Consider the following 17,682-nt stretch of genomic DNA (forward strand, 5'->3'; position numbering starts at 1 on the left):
AATCCCAGTGGAGGAGCTTGTCAAACTCTATCTTTCTATCACAGCTTTTCTGTCTCTCAATTTCACTCTCTTGGACTCTCATCTTTCTTGCTCACTTGTACCTTCTATTCCTGCACTTCTTCTTTTGTTTTTCTCTCCCTTTGTCTCTCCCTCTTTTCTATCTCCCTTCTTCCTTTTCTCGATCTCTCACTTATAGCCTACATCCAACTGAACAATGTGTGAATATGATTGCCCCCACTGTTAAGTCAAGAGGTCTTTAGGAAGAGCATCAAGTCAGTCTTTCCCTCTCCCCCTCCTTTTTCCCTCCCCCTCTCTTTCTCCCTTTCCTTCCCGCTTTCTCTCTGCTCTTTCCTTCTTTATCCCTACTCCATCTCTTTCTTTCTCCCCCCTCCTCCATCCCCCCCACCCTTCCCTATCCTCCCATCTTCCTCTTTCCACTTTCATCTCTCCTTCCAGCGGACATCCAGCAGAAGGACCGGGAGGTGCTGGAGCTGCTCCAGGAGCGGGTCACCTTGTTCTCGGACCTGGCTGAGGTGACGGGGGGTCAGGAGGTCATGCTCCCGGGGGGCCCCAACTCCCGGAACCTGTTCCGGGCCGACACGCCCCATGCGCCACTCGGCGAGAGATTGCTCACTGATGCCATCGCAGAGGGTGAGGGGTTGGTGGAGGGAGGGAGTGGGGGGGCAAGGAGAGGGGGTGGGAGCAGAGTGAGGGAGAGGGGGGCGATATAGAGTTAGGGCAAGGGAGAGCAAGAGTGGTAGAGCGCAAGAGAGTTGTTAAAGGACCAGTGCAGCAGTTTTTGGTCTCAATATCAAATAGTTTCTGGGTAACAATTCACTACCTAACAGTTTTCTATAAAAACAAAAGTTGCTTTTTAGCAAAAATAACAAATTATCAAGCAAAAGTTTTGCTAGGACTGTCTGGGAGTGGTCTGTGGATCTACCTAATTGGAGGGTCCAAATAGGAAGCATATGAACCTGAAGACTAGCTGTTGGCAGAGAGGTTTGGAACTCTCTTTGTTATTGTTATCTTAACTTATATCGCCTGGTGATGTTACCAGGCAAGCCACAACTCCACCCATGCAAAACCTGATGTAAATTGTATTTTCAACTAGCAACTATCAAGAAATAACACTGATCAAATTTGTTCACACTTTTACAGTTTTAGTTTCATCAGCTGTTGTACAATATGATACAGAACACAGAAAAAACAGAATTTTGAGTGCACTGGGCCTTTAAGCAGATTTAGAGAGGGTTAGACTGGAAGAGAGGAGAAACAGGAAAATATAAAGAGGGTGATGAGAGCGGTATAGGGAGATGTTGAAACAGAGAGGAGAGCAAGACTAGAGAGGAAAATAAGCAGACAGGAGATAAAGATGGAGAAGCGCAAATAGCCTGTTTAAATGCAGAAACGCAACTGCTACTGTGCTTCCACTTAACTGACTGCAACGATACTTCAAAGTTGAATTATGGCAGCTATGAAATGCCTTGGCATGTTTTCAGTTGTACTTGGCAATGCACTTAGTCTAAGCATCAACTGTCGCTATTCCTTTACTCACTATTCTACGGATGCATGTGCAATGTGTTGCCACAAAATGGCTGCCAGGTGGTGGTGAAGTTGCCAAACATGCCATACATTTTAGACGACTGACTTCAAAGTTTCCTTCATGGAACAGTCAAAGAGACATTTTAATTGTGTACTGTCTCTACAATTATAGATTAGAACTTATTTTTAAAAGCCTTCGAGCTACATTTACATTTACACAAACGGCAAACTATCAACTCATCATCACCCAGACATTGATTGACGTGTACAGTTGTCCAGTTCCCTCCCTACATACAGTGAAGATGGCAATGTCTTCAATGGGTATCATGTGTATGTTTATGAATATCCAATGGTAAATTTGAAGTGGCTGTCAACCCCTAGACTAATGTTTCTCTCATGGAATGCCATTCCTTGAGCACTATGCCATAGAAAGTGCTAAATGCATGTGAAATGTCATGGGGTGCTTTCTTTCCATTGAGTCTGGATTCTGACAGCGTACATTTGTTTTAGCTTGCCCGCCCATGTGGAAAACAATCATACAAATCTCATAAGAATCTTGTATGGCAGGAGAAGATTACTTAAAAAAAGTTTTTTACAAATAATCTAATAAGTATCTGGTAAGATGTTATGTTTTACCTTATATGTCAGTGGTGTACAGCTGTAGTCGAAAGTTTACATAACCTTAGTTTGGACTCATTAAAACTCGTTTTTCAACCACTCCACAAATGTCTTGTTAACTATAGTTTTGGCAAGTCGGTTAGGACATCTACTTTGTGCATGACACAAGTCATTTTTCCAACAATTGTTTACAGATTATTTCACTTATAATTCACGATATCACAATTCCAGTGGGTCAGAAGTTTACATACACTAAGTTGACTGTGCCTTTTAACAGCTTGGAAAATTCCAATTGGCTTTAGAAGCTTCTGATAGGCTAATTGACATAATTTGAGTCAATTGGAGGTGTACCTGTGGATGTATTTCAAGGCCTACTGTCAACTCAGTGCCTCTGCTTGACATCATGGGAAAATCAAAAGAAATCAGCCAAGACCGTAGAGAAATAATTGTAGACCTCCACAAGTCTGCTTCATCATTTGGAGCAATTTCCAAATGCCTGACAGTACTACGTTCATCTGTACAAACAATAGTACGCAAGTATAAACACCACGCAGCCATCATACCGCTCAGGAAGGAGACGCGTTCTGTGTCCTAGAGATAAACGTACTTTGGTGCGAAAAGTGCAAATCAATCCCAGAACAACAGAAAAGGACCTTGTGAAGATGGTGGAGGATACAGGTACAAAATTATTTATATCCACAGTAAAACGAGTCCTATGACGAGATAACCTGAAAGGCCGCTCAGCAAGGAAGAAGCCACTGGTCCAAAACCGCCATAAAAAAGCCAAACTACGGTTTGCAACTGCACATGGGGAAAAAGATCGTACTTTTTGGAGAAATGTCCTCTGGTCTGATGAAACAAAAATAGAACTGTTTGGCCATAATGACCATCGTTATGTTTGGAGGAAAAAGGGGGAGGCTTGCAAGCCGAAGAACACCATCCCAACCGTGAAGCACGGGAGTGGGTGCATCATGTTGTGGGGGTGCTTTGCTGCAGGAGGGACTGGTGCACTTCACAAAATAGATGGCATCATGCTGGAAGGAAAATAATGTGGATATATTGAAGCAACATCTCAAGACATCAGTCAGGAAGTTAAAGCTTGGTTGCAAATGGGTCTTCCAAATGGACAATGACCACAAGTATACTTCCAAAGTTGTGGAAAAATGGCTTAAGGACAACAAAGTCAAGGTATTGGAGTGGCCATCACAAAGCCCTGACCTCAATCCTATAGAAAATGTGTGGGCAGAACTGAAAAAGTGTGTGCGAGCAAGGAGGCCTACAAACCTGACTCAGTTACACCAGCTCTGTCAGGAGGAATGGGTCAAAATTCACCCAACTTATTGTGGGAAGCGTGTGGAAGGCTACCAGAAACGTTTGATCCAAGTTAAAAAATGTAAAGGCAATGTACCCAAATACTAATTGAGTGTATGTTTACTTCTGACCCACTGGGACTGTGATGGAAAAAAATTAAAGCTGCAATAAATCATTCTCTCTACTTTTATTCTGACATTTCATATTCTTAAAATAAAGTGATGATCCTAACTGACCTAAGACAGGGAATTTTACGAGGAATGTCAGGAATTGTGAAAAACTGAGTTTAAATGTATTTGGCTAAGGTGTATGTAAACTTCTGACTTCCGACTTATGTCAATGATTCTCAAACCTCTCCTTGTGGACCCCCAGCCGAATACATGATGGTGGTCATTTTCCCACATAGAAATGGTACGACATATTTGAGACAAAATAAATGAATTTAACAGTATGAGTCATCAATTAATGTTATAAGAAAAGTGTATGTCTGATAATGTTACCTCTACAAAATAAATGCTCTCCTTATAAGTTTCAATTTTGTTCTATAAGTCAACTTATAAAAACCATGACAATTACTATCAGAAAAATACAATATTTGTAGATACATTTTCAAGAATGAGTTTCCATGGTAAGAAAACAATAGGCTGGGCAGCACCTCCTACTGGACAGTTGATTTATCTAAAGATATCCCTTTACTCTCCAATCCAGGATTTTAACCAAGCCCAGCCCTGCTTAGCTTTGATATTTGTCACTGACTACTACCAATGTGCTATCAAGAGAATGATTGTTGAGATATAAATATATTACCAGATACTTATTATATTATTTGTTATATTATTGTACAAATAATCTTTTTCTGCCTTACAAGATTCTTATTTAAATGTTCATGTTTTTTTTAAATTAATCTTGTTTGTGTATTTGCTGCCATATGTATTACTTAGAAGTTCCAGGTAGAACATCTTTCTATATCTTTTCCTTATGGGCGGTGCCCCGGGTGGGCGTAGAGTTCACTTTACGACCAATGGAATGGTCTAAAATGTAAAAGCTCAACCCACTCTGTGTCGTAGGTGAGTTAAAATGAATGCACCATACATTTTGTTAAGGCACAGATGATGTGTTGTCTGTCTTTGTGTCTCCCAGTGGATAGGCTGAGTGAGCTACTACTGGGCTCCACCTTTGAAATGCCTCTGCCCTGCAGTTTCAACGGTCACCCGAACCACACAGGGGCGCTAGTGATCAGTGAGTGACTCCTTTGTGCCATTGATTGACAAGTTGTATAGTATTCTAGACTCCGTAGCACTGTGACTAATGATCATTGAGTGACCGTTGTGTTTGTTTGTAGATGGTCAGGAGGTGGTTGTCAATGGAACGCACAGGTCCCCAGCAGCAAAGGTGAGGTCCTAATAATAATAATAATATGGTCATTTACTGTGGTCGACCAGGCTTAGAACCAAGGTCTCCAATGCGCCACAAAGCCAAGCTAAAGTCATGCGCTGAGCTACAGTAAAGCCAAGTCCTTAGCTCGGGAAGATAACAGAAGTCTTCAGGACGCCGGCAAGATTGCTCATTGTGAGCATGGTTCATGTAAGGGAATCAAATCAAGGTGTAGACTAAGAGTGAAATGCTTACTTATGGGCTCTTTCCAACTGTACAGAGAGAAAAACATTGAAATAATAGAAAAATTATAACACGAGGAATAAATACACAATGAGTAATGATATATACCAGTACCGAGTCGATGTGCAGGGGTATGAGGTAATTGAGGTAGATATGTACAGTACCAGTCAAAGGTTTGGACACACCTACTCATTCCAGGGTTTTTCTTTATTTTTTACTATTTTCTACATTGTAGATTAATAGTGAAGACATCAAAACTATGAAATAACACATATGAAATCATGTAGAAACCAAAAAAGTGTTAAACAAATCTAAATATATTTTATATTTGAGATTCTTCAAAGTAGCCACCCTTTGCCTTGATGACAGCTTTGCAAACTCTTGGCATTCTCTTAACCAGCTTCATGAGGTCGTCACCTGGAATGCATTTCAATTAACAGGTGTGCCTTGTTAAAAGTAAATTTGTGGAATTTCTTTCCTTAATGCGTTTGAGCCAATCAGTTGTGTTGTGACAACATAGGAGTGGTATACAGAGGATAGCCCTATTTGCTAAAAGACCAAGTCTTTAATATGGCAAGAACAGCTCAAATAAGCAAAGAGAAACAACAGTCCATCATTGCTTTAAGACATGAACTTTCAAAGTTTCTTCAAGTGCAGTCGCTATGATGAAACTTGCTCGCATGAGGACACAGGAAAGGAAGACCCAGAGTTACCTCTGCTGCAGAGGATAAGTTCATTAGAGTTAACTGCACCTCAGATTGCAGCCCAAATAAATGCTTCACATAGTTCAAGTAACAGACACATCTCAACATCAACTGTTCAGAGGAGACTGCGTGAATCTGGCCTTCATGGTCGAATTGCTGCAAAGAAACCACTACTAAAGGACACCAATAAGAAGAAGAGACTTGCTTGGGCTAACAAACACGAGCAATGGACATTAGACCGGTGTAAATATTGTCCTTTGGTCTGATGACTGATTTTTGGTTCCAACCTCCATGTCTTTGTGAGATGCAGAGCAGGTGAACGGATGATCTCTGATGTGTGGTTCCCACCGTGTAGCATGGAGGAGGTGGTATGATGGTGTTGGGGTGCTTTGCTGGTGACACTGTCTGTGGTTTATTTAGAATTCAAGGCACACTTAACCAGCATGTTTACCACCGCATTCTGCAGCGATACGCCATCCCATCTGGTTTGCGCTTAGTGGGACTATCATTTGTTTTTCAACAGGAAAATGACCCAACACACCTCCAGGCTGTGTAAGGGCTGTTTGACCAAGAAGGAGAGGGATGGTTTGCTGCATCAGATGACCTGGCCTCCACAATCACCCGACCTCAACCCAATTGAGATGGTTTGGGATGAGTTGGACTGCAGAGTGAAGGAAAGCAACCAACAAGTGCTCAGCATATGTGGGAACTTCTTCAAGACTGTTGGAAAAGCATTCCAGGTGAAGCTGGTTGAAAGAATGCCAAGAGTGTGCAAAGCTGTCATCAAGGCAAAGCGTGCTACTTTGAAGAACCTAAAATATAGAGTATATTTTTTTAACACTTTTCTGGTTACTACATGATTCCATATGTGTTATTTCATAGTTTTGATGTCTTCGCTATTATTATACAATGTAGAAAATAGTAAAAATAAAGAAAAACCCTTGAATGAGTAGGTGTGTCTAAACTTTTGACTGGTACTGTACATGTAGGTAGGGATAAAGTAACTAGGCAACAGGATAGATAAACAGTAACAGCAGAGTATGTGATGAGTCAAAAGAGTTCATGCAAAAACGATCAATGCCTGGGTAGCTATTGGTTAACTATTTAGCAGTCTTATGGCTTAAGGGTAGAAGCTGTTCAGGGTCCTGTTGGTTCGAGACATCGGTACTGCATGTCGTGCAGTAGCAGAGAGAACTGTCTATGACTTGGGTGGCTGGAGTCTTTGACAGTTTTGGGCCTTCCTCTGACACCGCCTAGTATAGAGATCCTGGATGGCAGGGAGCTAGGCCCCAGTGATGTACTGGGCCTTACGCACTACCCTTTGGCCTTGAAGTGGGATGCCAAGCAGCAGCCAGTCAAGATGCTCTCAATGGTGCAGCTGTAGAACTTTTTGAGGGCCCATGCCGACTCTTTTCAAGAGACGTCGTTGTACCCTCTTCACGTCTGTGTTGGTGTGTGATGACGATTCCTTAGTGATGTGGATACCGAGGAACTTGAAGCTCTCAACCTGCTCCACTACAGCTCCGTTGATGTGGATGGGGGAGTGCTCGCCCCTCCGTTTTCTGTAGTCCACGATCAGCTCCTTTGTCTTGCTGACACTGAGGGAGAGGTTGTTTTCCTGGAACCACACTGCCAGGTGATCAGGCGTACTACCGTCGTGTTGGCAGACTTAATGATGATGTTGAGGTTGTGCACGGCCATGCAGTTCTGGGTGAAGGTGAACAGGGAGTACATGAGGGGACTAAGCACGCACCCCTGAGGGGCCCCCGCGTTGAGGGTCACCGTGACAGATGTGTTGTTGCCTACCCTCACCACCTGGGGGCGGCCCGTCAGGAAGTCCAGGATACAGTTGCAGAGGGAGGTGTTTGATCCCAGGGTCCTCTCGCGCTGCTACGGAGGGCGAGATCACACAGCTGGTGCTCTCATGCATGGTTCGGGTTGCTAGCCTCGAAGCGAGCATAGAAGGTATTTAGCTCGTCTGGTAAGCTTGCATCACTGGACAGCGCACTCCTGGGTTTCCATTTGTGATCCGTAATAGTTTGCAAGCTCTGCCACATCCGACGAGCATCAGAGCCGGTGTAGTAGGATTCAAACCAACAGCCCCTGTGTTGGTAGCACCATGCTTCAACTAACTGATCAAATGGAAATTAGTTGTGATAGTGATTGTTATACAATATTTACCATATACTTTTTATTGGCAGGGTTCAATTCCATATTACACTCTGAAGGTGCCCTAAATAGAAATAGGGGTTTGTGCCATCGTTGATATTTTAAGAGGATGTCCACAGTGATATTTTAGTGCTTATGAGGTTATGGCCCTGATTAGTCATACGAGTGGCACCACAGAGATAAATGAATCCAGTTATGAAGGTTAATTTTGCCAGTAACATTGCAGACTGAAGTTCATGGTTAGCTGGCCATTTTACAGTGTCATGTCATCATCCAGCTTCTTTTAGTCTAAGATTGATTTATGTCTGGTGGCAACAGCCCCAGGTCTGTCATAAGACAAAATGGGTGTAGACAACATCCCTGCCAACATACTGGTCAACCCAAATAAACAAATATTGAAGATAGATTAGAAGTTCTAGTCATTTTTAAAATAGGCTTATGATCGCTTAAAGCTGGGTCATGTTCATTAGAGCAGTGGTTCACAAATGTAAGGGTGCGAGGGGTCGACAAGGGCAGGGAGTCAGTCATTGCAGACATTAGAGAGATACTATTTATAACTTGTCAGAAATGTCCAGATCAACTAGTTCATGTCAGCTAACGTTTTTTGGCTAGGTTTTTTAGCATATTGATTTTATTGTAATGTTTGAGTAACCGATATCATATAAACACAAATAAGACATGGCAAAATGTATAGAATTGCAGGAAATAAACTTTAAACCTGCAAATTGTTATCTCTGCTAACAAGATGGGTGTGGACAGTTTGTGTCGTGAACTGTGGTTGTGCCCATAGGAATAGACGTGACGTGCGGGGGACCCTTTGAAGTAGCAGTGAGACACCCATTTTTTATTGGTCACTTTGGTGCCAGTGAAATAAATGTAGCTGGTCATGTTAGTTTTTTGGTTCACAATTAGCTTTTATTTTTATTAATATTTATTCAATCAGTAATCGGTATGCAACAATTGATATGCTGACCAGGTATTCAAAAGGTTTGGTCCGAAGTCTTGGTTGAATCTTCGCAATGCACAAATCAGTCATCATGCACTGTTTGAATTAAACTTTCTTAAGGTTTTCCCCAAAAAACTTTCCAATTAAAGACTGCAAAGTAGACCTACCTGGCAGAATGATATCATGATGATTTGTATCAATCGTGGGGCATTTGTTTTGCAAACTCTGCCATCACATCAAAACTACACTATACATTGTACAGTACAAAAACACCGCTAGCCAAACACAACGGTCTCTTGATAGGTGCACAGTGGAATTAAAGGGAAACTACACCCTGGCAGAAATATATCATGCTGATTTGTATCAATTGCTGGGCATTTGTTTTGCAAACTCTGCCATCACATGTAGCCTACACTGTACATTGTACAGTACAAAAACAAAGCTCGCCAAACACAAGTCTCTTGCTAGGTGTGCAATTGAATGAAAGAGCAACTACACCCTCCAAATTATAATTGTTCCCAGAGTGGTCTCCTGATGTGGTTTAAGCATTGTTTCTATTAAAAAATAAGTGTGATTTTGAGAATGAAAATCGGGAAAAATCTAACCGGGAAAACAGAATTTTCCAAAAGATACAATTGATTTTATAGGGTCCAATAACTGTAGAGTGACTGTTCAAAATCGCTGACAACAACACCCTTTTTGAGATTTCGCAAAGGGTAGATTTGTTTCTCCTCCAAACAATCAATGTAAAATGTAATTTTGTGAATGCAGGGTAGGTCATTACAGGCTATAGACTACTTACTCAGCCTGAAAATGAAATATAAAATGTAAATGATGTGTGCATCATCTGCTTTCCCGGGCCAGTATTCATTTCATTCGAGCCAGTAGCTTTCAGTTGGCACTGGTGTGCCACGGGCAAATTTGCCTGAATGTCAAGCCCTCAACGGCATGCTACTTTAAAAGATCATCATTAGCCTGGTTCTGTATGGAATGCGTGTACATTATGGAACACAGGTCAGGTCATCATTTGTGCGACCAAATCATGTGCTGGTGCTGTCAACTGAAAAAGTTAGTCTAGAGCCCTGGCCCGAGTGAAAAAGTTTGTGAACCACTGCATTAGGGCATTTGCAATGGAAAACAACAATTGTCCATGTAGTTCCTCCCTGTTTCAGTCTGATTTCTGTTTGGTACTTAATGAATATGACCTTATGTTTGAAGTTTCAAGTGAAGGCGTCCGTTATTCATGAGTCTTCCACTCTGAGTTTTTATAGCTTGACAGCTCTGTTTCAGACAGTGCCATGGAGTATCCATGGCAACATAAATTTTTCCAATCACCATTCTTTTCTGAAGCCTGTTTGACAACTCTATTCTGAAATGTCATTATAATTATAGGGATGTTTCACAATAGAACCCTACTGGTTTCCTTAGAGAAATATTCATAAATTGCAAAAGTTGGAAAGTAGTTAGCAAACATTTTTCACCTCCACCAAAGGAATGGAATTTGTAATGTGATATGAAGCAATGCTATGCTACAGTCAATCAGTGAGTAATTTGCTTATTTTAATGGCATTTTGAATCTCAATATACAGAAACAAAGTGATATGAGGATCATACAGATATTTTGCAAAGTTTAAAGTATTATTATTTTTGCATGAAACACTTACCAGTTTAGCTCTGTGGCATTAATTGGTGTTTCTTTTATTACATTTTTCTTATACCAATTCATCTGATATTGCTTTGTGAATACATTTTGTTTCGACATTTAAGCGTTGATTAAGATAATAATATTTCAAATTTCCCAGGACCGGAATGGGAATCAGGCTGGAGATAGGCCCTCAACTGAGGTACAGTGGTGAATGCACACTATCTCATAATGAACTACTGTCACTTTATCCATACATGTCTAACTAGCTAACAGAGAACCCATTGAAATATTTGGCGAGATGGCGAGGGGTTGTGTGTCTGTGTTGTGTAGATGTCTGCGTGTGCCTGTCTGTATAGCCTATGAGATAGAGCAAGGTGTTGGTACAGTGCATTCGGATAGTATTCAGACCCCTTGACTTTTCCCACATTTTGTTACATTACATCCTTATTCTAAAATGTATTACATTTTTCCCCCCTCATCAATTTACACACGATACCCCATAATGATAAAGCAAAAACAGGTTTTTAGAAATGTTTGCAAATGTATTAAAATAAAGAACTGATATCACATTTACAAAAGTATTCAGACCCTTTACTCTGTACTTTGTTGAAGCACCTTTGGCAGCGATTACAGCACACCTGTATTTGAAGAGCTTCTCCCATTCTTCTCTGCAGATCCTCTGCAGATCCTCTCAAGCTCTGTCAGGTAGGATGGGGACCGTTGCTGCACAGTTATTTTCAGGTCTCTCCAGAGATTTTTGATCGGGTTCAAATCCGGCCTCTGGCTGGGCCACTCAAGGACATTCAGAGACTTGGCTGTGTGCTTAGAGTCGTTGTCCTGTTGGAAGGTGAACCTTCGCCCCAGTCTGAGGTCCTGAGCACTCTAGAGCAGGTTTTCAACAAGGATCTCTCTGTACTTTGCTCCGTTCATCTTTGCCTCGATCCTGACTAGTCTCCCAGTCCCTGCTGCTGAAAAACATCCCCACAGCATGATGCTGCCACCACCATGCTTCACCGTAGGGATGGTGCCAGGTTTCCTCTAGACGTGACGCTTGGCATTTAGGCCAAGTTCAATGTTGGTTTCATCAGACCAGAGAATCATGTTTCTCATGGTCTGAGAGTCTTTGGGTGCCTTTTGGCAAACTCCAAGCGTCCTATCATGTGCCTTTTACTGAGGATTGGCTTCCGTCTGGCCACTTTACCATAAAGGCCTGATTGGTGGAGTGCTGCAATGATGGTTGTCCTTCTGGAATGTTCCCCCATCTCCAGAGAGGAACTCTGGAGCTCTGTCAGAGTGACCATTGGGTTCATGGTCACCTCCCTGACCAAGGCCCCTTCTCCCCCGATTGCTCAGTTTGGCCAGGTGGCCAGCTCTAGGAAGAATCTGGGTGGTTCCAAACTTCTGTTGAGGAATGATGGAGGCCACTGTGTTCTTGGGGATTTTCAATGCTGCTTACATTTTTTTTGGTACCTTTCCCCAGATCTGTGCCTTGACACAATCCTGTCTCGGAGCTCTACGGACAATTCCTTCGACCTCATGGCTTGGTTTTTGCTCTGACATGCACTGTCAAAGTGGGACCTTACATAGACAGGTGTGTGCCTTTCCAAATCATGTTCAATCAATTGAATTTACCACAGGTGGACTCCAATCAAGTTGTAGAAACATCTCAAGGATGATCAATGGAAACAGGATGCACCTGAGCTCAATTTCGAGTATTTTACCAAAGGGTCTGAATACTTATGTAAATAAGGTATATCGCTTTGTCATTATGGGGTATTGTGTGTAGATAAAAAATAAATCCATTTTAGAATAAGGCTGTAAGGTAACAAAGTGTGGAAAAAGTCAAGGGGCCTGAATTCTTCCCGAAGGCACTGTATATGCTCTTAATGGCATTGACATATTTCTTGTATGTACTGATGGTGTATGTTTTTCAGGAAGCGTATCAGAGGTTGGTCAACCTTAGTGCCTACCTTCATGCCCTCCAGGTCAGTGGATGTGTCTCATTGTACCCATCTATAAATGTATTCCTATCTATAGCTTGCCCTCTATGTGCCTTCATTCCTGTGGATCAAACAAAAATAAAAGTTTATTGGTTGCGTACACAGATTTGCGGTTGTTATTGCAGGTGCAATTACTGCTCCAACAGTGCAGTAATACCTAGCAATAAAAAAACTATACACATATATTCCAGAAAATAAAAAAAAGAAGTTAAAGGATGAGCCATGACTAGAATACAGTATATATATATATATATATATATATATATATGCAGGGTAGAGTACTGGGTGGTAGCTGGCTAGAACAGTGACTAAGGTTCAGGGCAGGGTACTGGGCGGAGGCCAGCTAGTGGTGACTCTTTAACAGTCTGATGGCCTGGAGATACTCCCGTCACATTTTTATTTTATTTTACCTTTATTTAACTAAGCAAGTCAATTAAGAACAAATTCTTATTTTCAATGACGGCCTAGGAACAGTGGGTTAACTGCCTTGTTCAGAGGCAGAACGACCAATTTTTTTTTCTTCTTGTCAGCTCGGGGATTCAATCGTGCAACCTTTTGGTTACTAGTCCAACGCTCTAAGCACTAGGCTACCCTGCCGCCCCAATGATATGGAGTCAGCAATGCTACCACTAGATCAGTCTCCTCATATCGCACTCCATTCCCTTCTAACTTATTCTCCTTCTCCCAGGGCACCGTAATCAAGCAGGACTCCATCCTGGAGCTCTGCCTGCGCTCTGAAGGCCCACCAGTCGATGCCCCGACCACACCCACCGGACGGGTCTGGCGCTCCCTGTCACGTGACGCGGGCATGGCTGAGGCCAGCACGGGGGCGGCCATCGGAGAGCTGGCCCTGCTCCAGAGGCAGCACAGCCTCCTGCAGGAGGAGCTCAGTAGGCTGCGGGGTACCGAGGGCCGTCTGAGGGATAGCGAAAAGGCCCGCGCCCAGCTGGAGAGGCAGGTCCGCGACATGAAGGCCCACAGTGCCACCATGATGGACAGTGTGGGAACTGCAGGCTCAGAGCAGGTATGGGCAACTTTGATGGGGGTGGGGGGGCCACAAACAAAATCTGATCTCATCATGAAGGGCTGCAGTTGCTCGCGGGTCTGTGTATCCACATCCCCCCCCCCCACACACACACACACACATTGTGAGCAAAACATTTTAGTGACCCTCCTCTTGACCTTGGAGATGGAAATACATCTGAGTTAATTTGCTGCAATTCAACACATTTTGCCATGGGGCCGAGGGTGGGAGAAATGTTTGCAGTTTTTAATATATCTGAGTGAGACTGACTAACAAAATCAATGGGGGGCCCCACAGCCCATTCGACCATGATAACAAGTTTACATAGCTGGGTGCTAAACTAACTTAGCAATCTAAAAAAATTTAGCTGACATGGGCTAATTGACTGACTATCAGTGACTGACAACGGAAAAACTGCTGATGCACAACCAAATTTCTAAATTGCACCTTGTTTTTTACTATTCCAACTCGCAACAGTATGTTGAGACACCAACTCTGACACTGGGTAGTTGCACTTAGCTTAACTATAGGGGGTGCACTGATTTTTTTTACCAAGGTCATTGTTGTAGATGAGAATCTGATCATGGGAATATGCTCTCAATCATCTGAGTTGAGTAAATGCCTTCAGAAAGTATTCATACCCCTTGACTTATTCTACATTTTGTTGTGTTACAGCCTGAATTCAAAATGGATCAAATAGATCATTTTTCTCACCCATTTTTTTCTCACCACACAATTGCCCATAATGACAAAGTTTAGCTAATTTATTGAAAATGAAATATCTCATTTACATAAGTATTCACACCCCTGAGTCAATAGAATCACCTTTGGAAACGATTACAGCTAAGTGTCTTTTTTTGGGTACGTTTTTAAGTGCTTTGCACACCTGGATTGTACAATATTTGCACATTATTCTTTAAAAAATTATTCAAGCTCTGTCAAGTTGGTTGTTGATCATTGCTAGACAGCCATTTTCAAGACTTGCAAGATATATTTAAGTCGAAACTGTAACTCGGCGACACAGGAACATTCAATGTCATCTTGGTAAGCAACTCCAGTGTATATTTGGCCTTGTGTTTTATGTTATTGTCCTGCTGAAAGGTGAAATTGTCTCCCAGTGTCTGTTGGAAAGCAGGCTGAACCAGGTTTTCCTCTAGGATTTTGCCTAAAATTAGCTCTATTCCATTTATTTTTATCCTAAAAAACTCCCTAGCCCTTGCCAATGACAATCAATCAAATGTATTTATAAAGCCCTTTTTAGCCGATGTCACAAAGTGCTATACAGAAGCCCAGCCTAAAACCCCAAACAGCAAGCAATTCAGATGTAGAAGCACGGTGGCTAGGAAAAACTCCCTAAAAAGGCAGGAACCTAGAAAGAAACCTAGAGAGGAACCAGGCTCTAAGGGGTGGCCAATCCTCTTCTGGCTGTGCCGGGTGGCGATTATAACAGTACATGGCCAAGATGTTCAAACGTTCACAGATGACCAGCAGGGTCAAATAATAATAATCACAAGCATACCCATAACATGATGCAGCCACCACCATGCCTGAAAATATGAAGGGTGGTACTCAAACATAATGCAAAGCATAATGCTTTGTATGCAGGACATAAAGTTAATTTCTTTGCCACATTTTTTGCAATTTTACTTTAGTGCCTTATTGTAAACAGGATCCATGTTTTTGAATATTTGTTATTCTATAGAGGCTTCCTTTTCACACTGTCATTTAGCTTAGTATTTTGGAGTAACTACAATGTTGTTGATCCATCCTCAGTTTTCTTCTATGATAGCCAATAAACTCTAACTGTTTTAAAGTCATCATTGGCCTCATGGTGAAATCCCTGAGCGGCTTCCTAACTGAGTTAGGAAGGACGCCTGTATCTATGTATTGATACACTATCCAAAGTGTAATTAATAACTTCACCATGCTCAAAGGAATATTTCTTTTTTTATCCATCTACCAATAGGTGCTCTTCTTTGCGAGGCATTGGAAAACCTCCCTGGTCTTTGTGGTTGAATCTGTGTTTGAAATTCACTGCTCGACTGAGAGACCTTACAGATAATTGTATGTGTGGGGTAGTCATTCAAAATCACTATTATTCAGAACATTTTTACTCCCGAACGTATTTAGGTATGCCATACCAAAGGGGTTTAATACTTATTGAAAACATTTAAAGTTTTCATTTTTTATGAATTTTTATTAACATCTCAATTTAATACATGTTTCATTCAGGCTGTAACACAACAAAATGTGGAAGAAGTCAAGGGGTCTGAATACTTTCTGAAGGCACTGTAGGTTATATATTAGCCAAATATAGAAAGAAAGGTGTCAGTAGGTGTCACAATTGATCTGGTGTATCGTTCCACTTGTCATCTTGCCTAGGCTCCACCCCTTCGCAGAGCAAGTGAAACCAACGCAGACACCCAATTGGCCAGCCAGGAGTCAATCGAGCATTCGGAAGGGCATCATGATGGCAGTGACTTGGAGGTGGAGGTGACGTCAGATGAGGAGGAGGAGGAGGCCAAAGCATCACCGCGCTCGGAGAGTCCCCATGGTGTGTAAAGAGTCTTAGTAAACAACACTTCCAAGTGTACAGTCGTGGCCAAAAGTTGAGAATGACACAAATATTAATTTCCACAAAGTTTGCTGATTCAGTGTCTTTAGATATTTGTGTCAGATGTTACTATGGAATACTGAAGTATAATTACAAGCATTTCATAAGTGTCAAAGGCTTTTATTGACAATTACATGAAGTTAATGCAAAGAGTCAAGATTTGCAATGTTGACCCTTCTTTTTCAAGACCTCTGCAATCCACCCTGGCATGCTGTCAATTAACTTCTGGGCTACATCCTGACTGATGGCAGCCCATTCTTGCATAATCAATGCTTGGAGTTTGTCAGAATTTGTGGGGTTTTGTTTGTCCACCCGCCTCTTGAGGATTGACCACAAGTTCTCAATGGGATTAAGGTCTGGGGAGTTTCCTGGCCATGGACCCAAAATATCTATGTTTTGTTCCCCGAGCCACTTAGTTATCACTTTTGCCTTATGGCAAGATGCTCCATCATGCTGGAAAAGGCATTGTTCGTCACCAAACTGTTCCTGGATGGTTGGGAGAAGTTGCTCTCGGAGGATGTGTTGGTACCATTCTTTATTCATGGCTGTGTTCTTAGGCAAAATTGTGAGTGAGCCCACTCCCTTGGCTGAGAAGCAACCCCACACATGAATGGTCTCAGGATGCTTTACTGTTGGCATGACACAGGACTGATGGTAGCGCTCACCTTGTCTTCTCCGGACAAGCTTTTTTCCGGATGCCCCAAACAATCGGAAAGGGGATTCATTAGAGAAAATGACTTTACCCCTGTCCTCAGCAGTCCAATACCTGTACCTTTTGCAGAATATCAGTAGTCTGTTCCTGATGTTTTTCCTGGAGAGAAGCGGCTTTTTTGCTGCCCTTCTTGACACCAGGCCATCCTCCAAAAGTCTTCAACTCACTGTGCATGCAGATGCACTCACACCTGCCTGCTGCCATTCCTTAGCAAGCTCTGTACTGGTGGTGCCCCGATCCCCCAGCTGAATCAACTTTAGGAGACAGTTCTGGCGCTTGCTGGACATTCTTGGGCGCCCTGAAGCCTTCTTCACAACAATTGAACCGCTCTCCTTGAAGTTCTTGATGATCCGATAAATGGTTGATCTAGGTGCAATCTTATTGGCAGCAATATCCTTGCCTGTGAAGCCCTTTTTGTGCAAAGCAATGATGACGGCACCTGTTTCCTTACAGGTAACCATGATTGACAGAGGAAGAACAATGATTCCAAGCACCACCCTTCTTTTGAAGCTTCCAGTCTGTTATTCGAACTCAATCAGCATGACAGAGTGATCTCCAGCCTTGTCCTCGTCAACACTCACATCTGTGTTAACGGGAGAATCACTGACATGATGTCAGCTGGTCTTTTTGTGGCAGGGCTGAAATGCAGTGGAAATGTTTTTTGGGGATTCTGTTCATTTGCATGGCAAAGGGGGACTTTGCAATTAATTGCAATTCATCTGATCACTCTTCATAACATTCTGGAGTATATGCAAATTGCCATTACACAAACTGAGG

General features: G+C 42.3%; 1 protein-coding gene across 5 annotated transcripts in view; it reads left to right on the forward strand.

Moving 5' to 3' along the window:
- LOC115173692 (rho guanine nucleotide exchange factor 2) overlaps positions 1 to 17,682 on the forward strand; it is a 74,819-nt gene that overhangs the window by 48,917 nt on the left and 8,220 nt on the right. For all 5 annotated transcript variants that reach the window (XM_029732001.1, XM_029731998.1, XM_029732000.1 and 2 more), the window contains 7 exons: positions 457 to 651; positions 4,615 to 4,713; positions 4,817 to 4,866; positions 10,713 to 10,754; positions 12,490 to 12,540; positions 13,244 to 13,579; positions 15,962 to 16,133. In XM_029732001.1, coding sequence (XP_029587861.1) covers positions 457 to 651; positions 4,615 to 4,713; positions 4,817 to 4,866; positions 10,713 to 10,754; positions 12,490 to 12,540; positions 13,244 to 13,579; positions 15,962 to 16,133 — 945 coding nt within the window. The remainder of the gene's footprint in view (positions 1 to 456; positions 652 to 4,614; positions 4,714 to 4,816; positions 4,867 to 10,712; positions 10,755 to 12,489; positions 12,541 to 13,243; positions 13,580 to 15,961; positions 16,134 to 17,682) is intronic.

This window comes from Salmo trutta, chromosome 34 (genome assembly GCF_901001165.1).
Source record: "Salmo trutta chromosome 34, fSalTru1.1, whole genome shotgun sequence".
In the NCBI taxonomy this organism is placed as follows: Eukaryota; Metazoa; Chordata; class Actinopteri; order Salmoniformes; family Salmonidae; genus Salmo; species Salmo trutta.